The 13,268-nt window shown below is 48.9% G+C and overlaps 1 protein-coding gene across 5 annotated transcripts in view; it reads left to right on the top strand.

The window, feature by feature from the left end:
• The window catches only part of ATP13A3 (ATPase 13A3), a 90,945-nt gene continuing 77,677 nt past the window's right edge, over positions 1 to 13,268 (top strand). For 2 of the 5 annotated variants that reach the window (XM_090055915.1, XM_090055911.1), the window contains exons 1-3: positions 1 to 98; positions 557 to 770; positions 2,504 to 2,562. In XM_090055915.1, the coding sequence (XP_089912041.1) occupies positions 2,524 to 2,562 (39 nt within the window). In that variant the 5' untranslated portion in view covers positions 1 to 98; positions 557 to 770; positions 2,504 to 2,523. Of the gene's footprint in view, positions 105 to 556; positions 771 to 855; positions 984 to 2,503; positions 2,563 to 13,268 lie in introns of those variants that run through there. The other 3 variants (XM_090055912.1, XM_090055913.1, XM_090055914.1) reach the window with 3 other exon arrangements.

The raw sequence follows: 13,268 nt of genomic DNA, 5'->3' as shown, positions 1-13,268 counted from the left end.
CACATCCGCCCCCTCCCCCTGGCGGCCGGCGCGCGGAGCCGGTTGGAAGCGGATCGTCCCCGCCGCTGCCGCCGCCGCCGCCATGGGGGGCGCAGGGGGTGAGTGTGAGTGTGAGTGTGTGACGGGGCGAGTGTGAGTGCACGCGTGCAGGCATGTGTGTGTGTCACTGCGTGTGTGGGAATGTCAGTCTGCATGTGCGTGTTGTGCAAGCCCGTGGGTGGGATTGTGTGCGTGTCACTGCGTGCCTGCGTGGGGGTGTGAGCGTGTGTCTGTGAGTGTCGGTGCGTGTGCTGTGCAAGCACAAGTGCGTGTGCCTGCGCTTGGGTGTGAGCGTGTGTGTGCCTGCGCTTGGGTGTGAACATGCGTGCCTGAGTGTCAGTGTGCGTGTGTGCACGTGCATTGTGCAAGCATGAGTGTGTGGAAGTGCATGCGGGTACGAGTATGTGTGTCTGTGTTCGTGTAAGCGCCGGTGTGGGTGTGGTCCGGGTGCTGGGGCGGGGCGGGGCGGGGCGGGGGCCCGACCCCAGGTTCACGTGTGACTCGTGTTTGCCCCCAGCCGAGCCGACGCTGCGCCACCCCTGAGCGGCTCCCGGGCCCCGGCCGAGAATCGCTGATTGAAAGGTACGCGCCTCCAGACTTTGTCTTGCAGCATCTCCCTTCTCTCCTGCGCGCTGCTCCTCTCCCGTCAGCGTCCCGCCCGTCCGGCATCCTCCGAGGTTTGTCCTGCCGCCCGTCCTGCCGTCTCCCTGTGGATGCGGTTCAGAAGCTCGGTGAGAGACGTGGCGGTTTTCTCGTGATGTCGTTCATGGGACTGGCTGTACGGTTGCAAGAGCTGTTGGCTGAGCTTTTGGGCACCGGGCACCCTGCTTCAGCTCCGTGCATGGGTGCGTGCAGAGACCTCAGGTGCTGCATGGCGAGGAGTGTGTTTTCAAGCCTCCTTGCGTTTTGCTAGGTGTTCACACAGGAGAGCTTCAGAGTAAAAGGTAAGGCAGGGGAGCACTTTAGAGACTGGCTGGCTCAGGGAATCGGCTGTGGCAAGGGTGCAACAGCATCTGGCCCATGAGCCACATGAGCGTCATCTGCAATCTGGAATGGGACTGATCTTCTGTGAAGTGCCTGCAGGGCCTGGTCCGGTCTGTGCCGACTCCGGGACTCGCTGTGCATGTGGTGCATGGACTGGATCCAGTGCCGCAGGCGGCAGAAGGTGCTGGCCCCACATGTTTCATACAGCAGCATGTGGGGCTGGACCAGGTATACGTGCTGCAGGTAGCATAGGGGACTAACCAGTGCCTGCTGTGCTGTGTGCTGGCTCCAGTACGGCTTGATCCAGATTGACCCCTGAGCCAGCATGCTGGGTGAGTCCAGGGGAGTGCCTTGCTTAGTGTGTGCCCCAGACCAACTCCCTGCGCTGCGTGGCGGGGCCAGGGCTGGTGCATGGGGTTGATGCAGTGACCCATGTGCCACATGTGTATCTCCGCCCATCAGATCTGGCCCGAGAGCTGTAAGCTTGCCCCCTTAACAGTAGTTGGAGTGCGAAAGGACAGGGAAAGCTTTGTGCTGCAGAATATGACTTGATTTTGATTTCAGCTAAGCACCCATCCTCTGTTACTTTACATGTCAGAGTGACCTTTAGAACCGGTACACTCAGCTACTAGGAATGTTTTCATGGAAACTATGGAATAAGATCTTTTCTATGCAAAAGGATTGCACTGGTTTAACTAGCTGTTCAACTCTGTATGGATCATGTGTTGACAAGGTCTAAAAAGCTCGAACCCTTCCCTCATCTGAAGGATCACAAGCCACTTGATGACGATTGTGTATTTTACCTTCCACTTGTCATTGCTACAATGCCACTCTGTTGAAGCCTGGCTTTGTGATGGCCTGCAATAACACTTTGCTGCAGTTAACAACAGGAGGTAGAAAACTGAATTCACTTGAGCCCTCCTGACAATTTTAGGTAGGCAGCATGACTTTAGCTAAATTGAGAATTAGCCAGGGGTCTGCTTCTTGCTTCCGCCCACTTCTGTTGGACTTTGTCACCACAAGGAGATGAGACCTTTTATTCTGTCTGATTCCAAATCTGGCATTTGCATCTACATGGCTCTGCAATGCCAGGCACAGACACTAGCTCAGTGGAAAGAATGCTGATTCCTAAAACTTCTCTGAAGTTTTCTGTTCAGGAGCTGAAAGAGCCTGACTGTGGCTGGTGAGTTTTGCTGAAACGAGGGGCCACAGTGGTAGTCAGCAGCAAGACTGAAGAAAACTGCCTTGACAACTTCCTCCTGAAGTCTTCTTCACCTGTCCTCACATTCAAAAATAGAGTAGCTGTGTGTGTGGTTGTGTGCTGAATTCTGGTTCTGTTGTTGCATAGCTCTAGGGAAAGCATGTAGACCAGCCTATATTTTCAAAGAACTGTGTAGTATTTAATCTGTTAACTACTTATTTGCCAACGTAACTAAAACTTTAAGTTTCAGCTAACATATTATCTCCTTTTTTATTGCAGGGAACTTGGCTGCTGGGTGTATGGGAACTGATCCACAAACAAGCTGCATTTTCAAACAGGTTAGCCATGCTTTTCTGTATGCAACTTAACTGTGACAATATTGCTACTTTTTTTCCAAGTACATGCTAGAATAAAGTTGACTTCTGGAATTTTTTATTTTTTTTACAGCACAATATTATTTTTCAGTGTGTGGAAAATTGGCTGTTCATGTCTTTGTTTTATTCTTTTAAGGTGTTCAAGTGCTACATGGTGTAAACGACTCTTGTTGCTGTTCTCGGTCTCTGGTGTGTTATTCTGTTTTCTCTTTGGTATGTTTATTTGCTTAGACTAAAGTCCTGTCATTGTTGCTGAAAAAAGGCTGATTTTTTTTTTTAACCTTGGGGCAGTGAACCTGCATCAGCTCTTCTCAGATAAGAATACAGTGTATGCAAATATCTAGTCTTCATGTATTTTTATCTTGAGCTGACACAGGTTTGTTACTACTGTGTAAAAACTGCTTTTTTTCTGCTTAAAGACTAGCCAAAGGTAAGGCGCTCCCTTTTTAACTGGAGAGGATGTGTTTCAGCCTTTGCAAACAGGATGCTTGTTACATGGAGTTAATTGTCAGTTGACTAACTGGAGCTTTTTTAACGAGAACATTTAGTGTAGCTGTACCCTTCCAACACTGAAGAGGCTTCACTTGTGAACTTAGTGATAGCTAGTTTAACTTCCCATTCTCTGATGCTACTGTCTTCCTGCCCTCCCCCAGATTCTTTTTGGTGAACAGAAACTTACCAAGGGGGCATGGCGCTCTCTATTAAGGAGGAATACACATCCTTGTTAATTAGCAAGGAGCCAGGGGAGGGGCACTCTGAAGTGCTTTGGGTTAGAGTACAAGGCAGTCGAGGGGAAAGAGACTTAATGGTGGGAGTCTACTACAGACCTCCCAACCATGGAGAAGAGCTTGACCAGGAATTCTTGGGTCAGCTCACAGAGGCGGTGAAGGCTAAGGATGTGGTTGTCATGGGGGACCTGAATTTCCCTGGACACCTGCTGGGAAGAGCAGTCGGCCAGGTCTGACCGCTCACGTCGGTTCTTGGCCAGAGCGCAGGACCTCCATCTAACCCAGGAGTGCACAGCCCCCCCGGGGGGGACGCCTTGTTGGACCTGGTGCTGCCACGGGTGATGACCTGGTGCGGGTGCTCGACCGCCTGGGCGACAGCGATCATCGCCTGCTGGAATTCACCATCCAGCGCAAGGTGGCAAAGGCCGGCAGTAAGGCAGCGGCCCTAGATTTTAGGAGGGCAGACTTCAACGAGCTAAGGAAGATAGTTGGAGAAGCGCTGAGGTCCTGGGGGGGAGGGGAGCCAGGTGTTCAAGGAGAGTGGTCGCTCCTTAAGGAGACGATCCTCCAAGCCCAAAGGAAGGTAATCCCAACGAGGATCAAAGGGAGCAGGAGAGCACACAAACCTCCGTGGCTCATCAAAAGCATCCGAGAATGTCTCCTTGCTAAAAAGGAGGCGTATACCCAATGGAAAGAAGGGGTCATCACCGGGGGGACTATTCTGTAGTTGCTCGGGAATGTAGGGGGGCAGTCAGGAAGGCCAAGGCAGAGATGGAACTGGGGCTAGCTTCCCAGATTAAGGACAATAAGAAGTCTTTTTTTAAATATGTAGGGGGTAAAAAGAAGGTCCCGGGTAATGTGGGGCCCTTGCAGGACGCCATGGAAAACTTGGTCGTCACACCAGACGGCAAAGCTAACATGTTTAACGATTTCTTTGCCTCCGTCTTCCTAAGTAGGGACCAGAACAGCCACCTCCCTGCTGGGCCCCCCTCGGGCCCCGGGGGAGGCACACCTGGCCACGGGTTAGCGAGGATTTAGTTAGGGAGCTTCTGGAGGGGTTGGACATATTCAAGTCAGCCGGTCCGGACGATCTCCACCCTAGAGTTCTAAAGGAACTGGCCGAGGTCATTGCAAGTCCCCTGGCACGGCTTTACGAGCGCTCGTGGGGCTCTGGTGAGGTACCGGAGGACTGGAAGAGGGCCAATGTGGTCCCCATCTTCAAAAAAGGCAGGAAGGAGGACCCGGGAAACTATAGGCCGGTTAGTCTTACCTCGATCCTAGGCAAGCTGTTTGAGAAAATTACGCTGGCACACATCCAGGAGGGGCCAGCAGGGGACTGCATGCTTAGGGGCAACCAACACGGGTTCATCAGTGGCAGGTCCTGTCAGACCAACCTGGTGGCCTTTTACGATCAGATCACCAGATCATTAGATGCAGAGGTAGCAGTGGATATAGTCTTCCTGGACTTCCGGAAGGCTTTTGACACTGTCTCTCACCCCGTTCTCATTAAGAAACTGGGGGCTGTGGTGTCGACACCCACACAGTCAAATGGGTCGCCAACTGGCTGGTGGGCCGCACCCAGAGGGTGGTAGTGGATGGGTCCTTCTCAACCTGGAGGGATGTGGGCAGTGGGGTCCCCCAGCGCTCGGTCCTCGGGCCCGCACTGTTCAACATCTTCATCAGCGATTTGGATGAGGGGGTAAAAAGCACCCTGTTCAAATTTGCTGATGACACTAAGATGTGGGGGGACGTAGGTGCGTTGGAAGGATGCAACAGGCTACAATCAGACCTAGACACGTTACAAGGGTGGGCGGACGAGAATAGGATGGGTTTCAACACAGACAAGTGCAAGGTGATGCACCTTGGGAGGAACAACCGGCACCATACCTACAGGCTGGGGAACTCCCCTCTTGTCAGCACGGAGGTGGAAAGGGATCTGGGGGTCATCATTGACTCCAAGATGAACATGGGCCGGCAGTGTGGAGAGGCAGTCAGGAAGGCCAACCGCACCTTGTCATGCATCCACAGATGCATCTCGAGCAGGTCCAAAGAGGTGATCCTCCCCCTCTATGCGGCACTGGTCAGGCCGCAGCTGGAGTACTGCATTCAGTTCTGGGCGCCGCACTTCAGGAGGGATGTGGACAGCATGGAGAGGGCCCAGAGGAGGGCCATTTGCATGATCAGGGGACAACAGGGCAGGCCCTATGAGGAGAGGCTACGGGACCTGAACCTGTTCAGCCTCCAAAAGAGAAGGCTGATGGGGGGATTTTGTGGCCTGTTATAAACTAGTCGGGGGGGGGGGGGTCAGCAGGCATTGGGGGGAGTCCCTGTTCCCCCGAGCACCGCCAGGAGTGACCAGGAATAACGGTCACAAGCTGGCAGAGGGTAGGTTTAGGTTAGATATCAGGAGGTGCGACTTCACTGTCAGGGCGGCTAGGGTCTGGAACCAGCTTCCAAGAGAGGTGGTGCTGACCCCTACCCTGGGGGTGTTTAAGAGGAGGTTGGATGAACACCTTGCTGGGGTCGTTTGACCCCAGTACTCTTTCCTGCCATGGCAGGGGGTCAGACTCGATGATCTGCTCAGGTCTCTTCCGACCCTAGAAACTATGAAACTATGAAATAATATTGGTGTAATTGCTTATGGGGAGGAGTGCTGGAGCTATTCAACAGTGTATAGCAGTGGCGAGTGCAATAGTGAGATGGCAGTACTTTGCTTCTGGAGTCCTGTTATCTGCATTGTAGATAGAGAAGCTGAGATACAGCAGTTAAATGGTTTGCTGAAGATCCACACAACATTTGGTCAAGCTGGGAATGGGGAGTGTCTCTCAGTTCACTTCCATGCCCGCTGGGGCATGCTGCCTCCTGTTTATGTAGAGAGTGCTAGGGGCTTTTAGATAAGTCAGGGCTGGCATGAACGCCACAAATGGCAAGGGGCAGGTGGCCTGTGTGTGGCACATGGTGGATCAGGGAGGGGGGATCTTTTAGTATTCAGTTGCTGGGGAAGTGTTAAGACGGTGGAATGTAATTATCCATGTAGGAATTTGGCTAGTGTAGTAGGGTTAGAGGTTCTGATCACAAAATTGTCTGTGGTAGACAAAAAAAGTGGGAGTAGTAGAGTCTGGACAGAGAACCCCTTTACACGGTGCTTCCCTGCCGTGTGTGGGCTGGGTGCCAGCACTTGGCTCAGAGCAGAGCAGGTTTGTTAGCACTGTCATAGTGCCTCAGCTCTCCGGGCATGATCCAGGATAGCACTGTGCTAGGCACTGTGTGAATACAGAACAGGCTGTTCCTGTCCCAAAAAGCAAATAGGCCATGTCAAATCACGAGTACCATTTTTTGTGGAGCTAGGTTTTCCTTGAAGGTCTGCTGTTCCTGGTGCTGATGGGGTCTGACTCTGTACATGTTCTGTTTTGCGCAGAATATGGCCATTGTACCAGCTTCAGGGAACGAGGAAAGTCAGAAGGCTGGTAATAGCAGCGTACAATCCATCACATGCTCTCATTCCATTGAAAAGTCTTGTCCAGAAGAATTAATAACTTATTAAAATTCATATGCATGGCCTTTCCATCTTAGGGAGACATGCTGCAGAAACCAAGAATGGTTAACCAGTTAAATACAAGATCACCAATGCATGAAACCTAAGAGAATTAGAGCATTTTTATGGAACCTGAGTGAAAGGTGTGGTTGGAAAGTGACATTTCCTATAAACAAACAGTTGCCAAAACAGCAGGAGCTGGAACTCTTGCCACTGGATCGGAAAAGCAATTTGCTGCCTTTGGCACTTTGAAATGTGTTGACTGTGTGTCATGGTTCACATCTTAAATGCTGTGATTTTGACTATTTCTAATGTCACGTTGGAAAGAAGGTTCCTTTGAAAACAGAAGATTTGGTGGCAGGAAAAGGCAGGGTGAGAAGGCACCTACCTCTAGGAGTAGCGGTGTTAATCGGTGGTTCTGGCAGCTGTGGCAAGAGGCCCTGTGGGCTGGGTGCCTGGCAGCCCTAATCAAAGCATCTCTTAGGAAGAAGTGCAGGTAAGTGGGTCTTACAGAGCGACTAGCTCTGAGGCAGGACCTCATGCCAAGTTCAGCAGGCATGGTCACATCTGCCAGCAGCAGCAGATGCGCACGCTAGATTTAGTCTGTCCAGAGATGAGGGGAGAGAATTGGGCTTAGCCTGACTCAGCCACACAGGAATATTGGGACCTTGGAGGTTGAACTGTACTGCTTGTATTCAGCCTGTGGCTCACTGGAAGGATTTGGGAAGGTACAGTCCCCTTTCTCTGTTGCAGTCCCTTTTCTCTTGGCTAGGTTTGCCTGTAGCTGATAGAAGGAAAGTGCTGCTCCAGCATTAGTGCAGGCAGTTGTGTGGCTGAGAGAGTACATGGAGATAAATCTGCTTGCCCAGCAAGTGGCTGTGATGAGAAGGCAGTATTTGTGACAGTACTTCTGTCAGTATTTGTGTGGGGCTAGTGCTCCTCAGTTACTTTCTGGGAAGCAGCATAATTTTTGTGTCTGCTTGTGGGAGAGGGCAGTTGCAGGGACCATGGGACACATCTTGTTGTTGGGGTGCACCGTTTCAAGAGGGCGTGCATTGCTGGAGTGGGAGCCTGCCCTCTCTGGGAGGGGACAATCCAGCTGGGATATAGGCGCACCCCCTTGGCACAGGACTTTACTCGCATGTGCAAATTTATCCCTTGTTACAAGGTACAAGATGCTCTCCCTTCATTTGCATTTCCCTCTACAAAGGAACATAACACATGGGGAAGGGGTGTCCTTTTCAGGAAGGGCAGTATCCATGGGGTGTAGGGCATATTTTGTTTCCTAATAAAGAGTAATGAGTGGACATGCAGCATGTGTTAGTTCCACCAGAGGGGCAGCATTCGTGGGAAGCTGGGTAGTTTTTATGGCTGATGGGTTGGTGGGATGCATTTCAGGGGACCCGGGACATTTTTGTTTGTGAGCATTGGTCTTCCTGAAACGGGAGGAGCTGGTTTTTGCAGGACGCTGAGGGGCAATGGCAGGGACTCCCCTTTGAAGCAGGGTTTTGACCACTCTGCGTTAAAGTACTGGTTTAAACTACCGCAGTTTTGACCATAGGCAGCTTGTGCTGTTTGGAGAATAATGATGATTTTTTAAATTTGTGTGCTGGGGGTTTAGTCTAAGAATAATAAAAAATCTTAAGAACACAGTAAACTACTGTTTAAAAAGCTTTTCAACATTCACATCATCTGCAGGTTAATTTTTTTTTTCTTAACACTATGCAAAAAAGTAAGTCTGGAGTCCAAACTGCACTTTCTGTTGTGAAGACAGCACAGGTATGGTTACAGTACCTTACTGTCATTTTATAGTGATGTTTTAGCTGGGCAGAAACATGCTGCGTAGATGCCTTGGTAGTCATCCTTTGTCATGGACTATGATAGGCATATATACATAACATATAATGTAACATAACCCTTTGGATGGCCTTGCTCTTCTAAGTGCAGGCCTTGCCCTGAGGGACTCTTTGTCGAAGGCACAGTGCTTTGGATCAGTACTGCTTTTGCATAGGATTATTTAAAGAAAACCCTGTGCCAGCAAAACACTAGTGTAAGTGTTGCTGTGGCAATGTAAAGCTTCCTTAAACAAGGGCAGCTTTTTCTCCTTGCTGTTTAGGAGTAGCTTTTCCAGCACAAGGTACCCGGTGTAATTAACTGTGTCTTCATTTGGATACAGATCCCTTCAACTCTAGTGGCTTAGTTATAGCAGTATAACTCCTTGTTGGCAAACACCATCTCTGTAAGGCAGAGAGACCTTACTGCTGGTTTAACCGACTGCCAGGGCCAAAAATTGCAACTGAGCAGTGGCCGTTCCACGATATGAGTTAACACTGGCACAAATGCTCATTTTCTCTTGGAAAAATTATTCTGTGATTTTTTTTTTGTTTGTTTGCATCATTAAATCTTGCCATGAAACAGCAGTTTGTTACAGTTTTATGTTCAGATGCTTTATAACACATGTGGCTTTTGTGGAATCTAGGGGAGTGGGTAGGCAGGGCAAGCTTAGCAAACCATTGGCAAAGTTAGTTGCACTTACTCTTCTTCTGGTTCATGTGCATCTCCTGCAAGGAAAATCAGAGTCTTTCAGCCTTCAGTGTTTGCAGGGGTGATATGGAGTGCCCCATAAAGGACAGGACAGACTTGATTATCTTTTGGTTCCTTAATGCCTGTTGCTGCCTGATAAAACCTTTCTCAGTCTGTGTGATTTCCATGTGTGAGAGAAACTAACTAGTACTTAAAAAAAATTACAGTTTTTATTTTAAGGTCACTGGCTTTTTTAGGACACAGCTTTTAGTGTGAAAGACTTCCCTCTTTCTGGAAGCTGAGATACCTTCATCAAAGGTCTTGGGGTTCAGAACTGGCTGTGTTTTTCTGTGGCTGCCCTGCTACAAGATGGGTACTTAAGGTACCACGTTCCTCCGAGCAGAGCACATCCTTCGTAGATGCTCCATCTGCCTTTTTCTTTCCAAGAGGACACAGAAAGTGCAACAGGCCTGTATGGAACTGTTTTTGTGGAGTGCTCAATGAAAGGCCGTTTTTCTACAGTGCTGGAGAGGCTGTCAGGCCCGAACAGGCTCGCTTTGTTGAAAGCTGCAGTTCAGTTCTGAGGTCCGCAGCACGCTCTTCGAAAAACACAACCCTTGCCGAGACCAGAAGTCCCGGGTTGTTGCCCACCCTCCTGTCTGAAATGGAACAGTGTTGTACTGACCTTCGAAGCTGGCCTCGCCTGGAAGATTGGCCATGGTGATTTATCAGGCCAGCTATCAGTCAGCGAGATATCTGTGGCAAACACCAGCATCAGTGGCACTACCCTTGAAAATGGGTGGCAAGCAATTTCTGTCTCTTCAGTTGAATTCAAATCCAGCTGTATCTGCCCGAAATGGTAACTGGATTTTTGACAGTGGCCACAGTACACGAGCAGCCTGGGCTGCGCAAGAGCTCTGCAGTCTGCATCTGTCCTGGGCCCTGGGGTGAATTAGAACAGGGGTGTCAAAAAATGACCAGCTCTTCTGCATTCTTTTACCCCTTAGACTTGTGGTTAGGGGCAATCTAGCCTGTCTCTTCTTAGTGTTGAGAAAAGCAGACTTGACAGTCCAATGCTTTTATTTTTCTGTTTTCCTTTCTTGTGTTCCTGAGGATGCTAAACCCATCATTTCATGGTCACAGTTGCCCAGGTTGCTTTCCACCTTCAGATTCTCAGCCAGTTCCTCTCTGTTTGAAAGCAGCAAACTGGAAAGTAAGAGTGTCATCTCCCCCTTCCCACATTGCTTTCTCCACCATCTGTATCAAAAGTTGTCCCCCAGCCAGTCCAGAAACCTGCTGGACTGTGTGCACATGGCTTTGTCACCCTCCCAGTGGATATCACGGTAATTCAAGTTCTCCATAAGCACCAGGTCCTGTCACTCAGATACTTCCCATTTTTAAAGAAGGCCTTGTCCGCCCTCCTCCTGGTTTGGTGGTCTGTAGAAAATGCCCAGCATGGCCTCATCTTTGCTGTTTTCCCCTTTTAATGTATCTCGGAAACTTTTAGCATGGGCGTTCTGCTCGCTGATTTTAAATCAGTCCATCTTGCTTACCCAAGTTGTTTGCTCTCCAGGTTGTTTGTCCATTCATCACAACACAAGATTGGTGGAAGAGCTGAACAGATCACTGGCAAGCATTCTCCTTTGTATGCTGACAATTGCCACTGTTATGCTGGTTACCCAGGCTTTCCTTTGTTTTTCTGGACCAGCTGGATGATTAGGAGAGAGATCCCATTTGTCCAGTAGAAGATATTACTGAACAGAGTGGCTTTTTGCATGTTTCGTGGGCTGTCACGTCTGCAACAATGCTCTGACCCTGTCTTATGGAATGATAAATCTCAGCCTCCTGCGATAGGCACATTTTGCTTGTGGAAGCCCACTAGAGGGACTAATGGTCTTGGTTTCTCTCTTTTTGTCAAAAAAATCCAAATTCTTATTAATGATTTCTCGGAGTAACAAAAATGCTGAGTAAGATCTCGGTCCGTCTGCATAGAGGTGATCAAGCAGTAGATGACTGATTACAGGTAAAGTGGCATTTTCTTGAAGGGACACCCAAGCTGCAGTTAGTCTCTAAGGTGCCGCTCGACCTGTGTCCTTTATTGCCTCAGTGACTGTGGTTCTCAGCATATGTTCCCGGCTCCTTGGCTGCTCAAGTGTTTGGAGAGTGTGTGCACTTTTTTTGGCTTGTTTCGGAAAGGGGCTGAGATTGCCAGGTTCTTCAGTGTTGGGATGATCTCCCTGCTTGTGCTGTCAGCCAGGATGCTGGTAAGCCATCATGTCTCGTTTGTCTGTGCTGTTTGACAGCGGTAGGGTGCTTGCTGCTCGGTGCTTATTCTGGAAAAGCTTTTGCTTACATTTGCCTCTGGAAGAGGGGTGTGTTGAATACTGTACTAAAGCCTTTCCTCTGGAGGCCGAGGATTGCTTAACCTCCTGGCCTTGAGTGGCTGTGGCACATCGGGTGCGTCTACACGTTCATTAATGGGCTGTAGTTACTGTGCATTAAGTTTAGTATGTGGATAACCTAGTACTAAATCAATGCTTAGTAACTTGCCCTACTGTGCAGTAGTACTGGCTCACGGATTTTTTTGGATGCTAATTGTGCAGTAGCCTAACATTGTAGTAGTGTATTAGCACCGGTTTTGCCCAGCATGCTACTGCGCCGTGTTATTAGATTACCGCACAGTTAACATCTCGTGGATTAAAATCTTTTGTTTTTGTCAGTCCCGCTGAATTTAAACTTTCTCTTGGAAATGCCTTGCTTCTTCAGGTTTATTATTTGGCGATGTTCTGATTATTACTGTAAACATCTTTTTGACTAAGTTGTGTGGTGTATATTCTTTTATCATGTAGCAGGCAAACTGGGGTTGGGTATTTGACCAGTCAGATAAAGTTCAGTCAATTGACTAGTCAAATATTGGTCAAAAATTGTTAAAAAATTGCCAATAGGTTCAGATAATACACAGAAAAAGCACAAATTTTTCCATTAAGAAATGTGTCAAGAAAGAGTAAAACATTTCTGTCAAGAAAACTACAAAAAATGTAGGGTTTGTTTTTTTTTTGTAAAATTGCTATAATCTTTGACTGGTTAAAAATATGCAGTCAGTTGATAGTATTTGACCAGTCAATTGACCGGCTTGCCTACCCTAAAGCAAACAACGTAGGTTGTGTTAATTATAGAGCTACTGAAATGCACTTGCATAATTTAGTGATTGGGTGCAGGGCAACTAGTACTAGAGAACAGCATTTTGAACCGCTAGTATTATTTTCCTTTAAATAAAGTGGAATTATATATTGAAGACAAAGGCTAACATAATTATAGCCGCTGTCTTCGAGCATCCTTTTAAACAAACCTTTTAGCAAATCTCTGTTTCCTATTGTCCATGTAAAAATATACCATGCCAGTCCTGTCCCTAGTTTTGTCTAAAACAGCAGTCCTCAACTTTTTGGCCCAGCAGGCCAGATGAGTGGTGTGGCGCCAGTCTGCCTACAAGCTGGATTGGACCCTGCGTGCCAGGAGTGGGCCTGCATGTCTGGAGCAGGCCCCACGTGGCTTTGGCTGCCCCCTGTGCTCTGCGATCGGGCCCCCAGACCCTGCATGCTAGGATTGGGGCCCTTGGGTGCTACACACCTGATTACTAGCATGCAGGGCCACAACCCTCAAGGCTCCCGATGAGACATTGTATTGGGGGCTAGCTCTGAGCTGCAGACAGGAGGGGGGCAAGCACCCCCGGTCTAAAAGATCATAAAACAGAACTTATATAATCTATTCTCGTCTCTCCCACTTTTTATTGACAGGTCCAATACTCAGCAAGTCGGAAGACTTCTCAGTTCTGTGGCTGATTCTAGTCGCATGTTAGTTCAAGCTGGCCCCTTCGCTAAGGTGTT

This window comes from Crocodylus siamensis, chromosome 6 (assembly GCF_052110815.1).
Source record: "Crocodylus siamensis isolate JL-2025a chromosome 6, ASM5211081v1, whole genome shotgun sequence".
Lineage (NCBI taxonomy): Eukaryota > Metazoa > Chordata > Crocodylia > Crocodylidae > Crocodylus > Crocodylus siamensis.
Note: the sequence above shows the minus strand (reverse complement) of the source record. Positions and strands in the feature narration are given on the sequence as shown.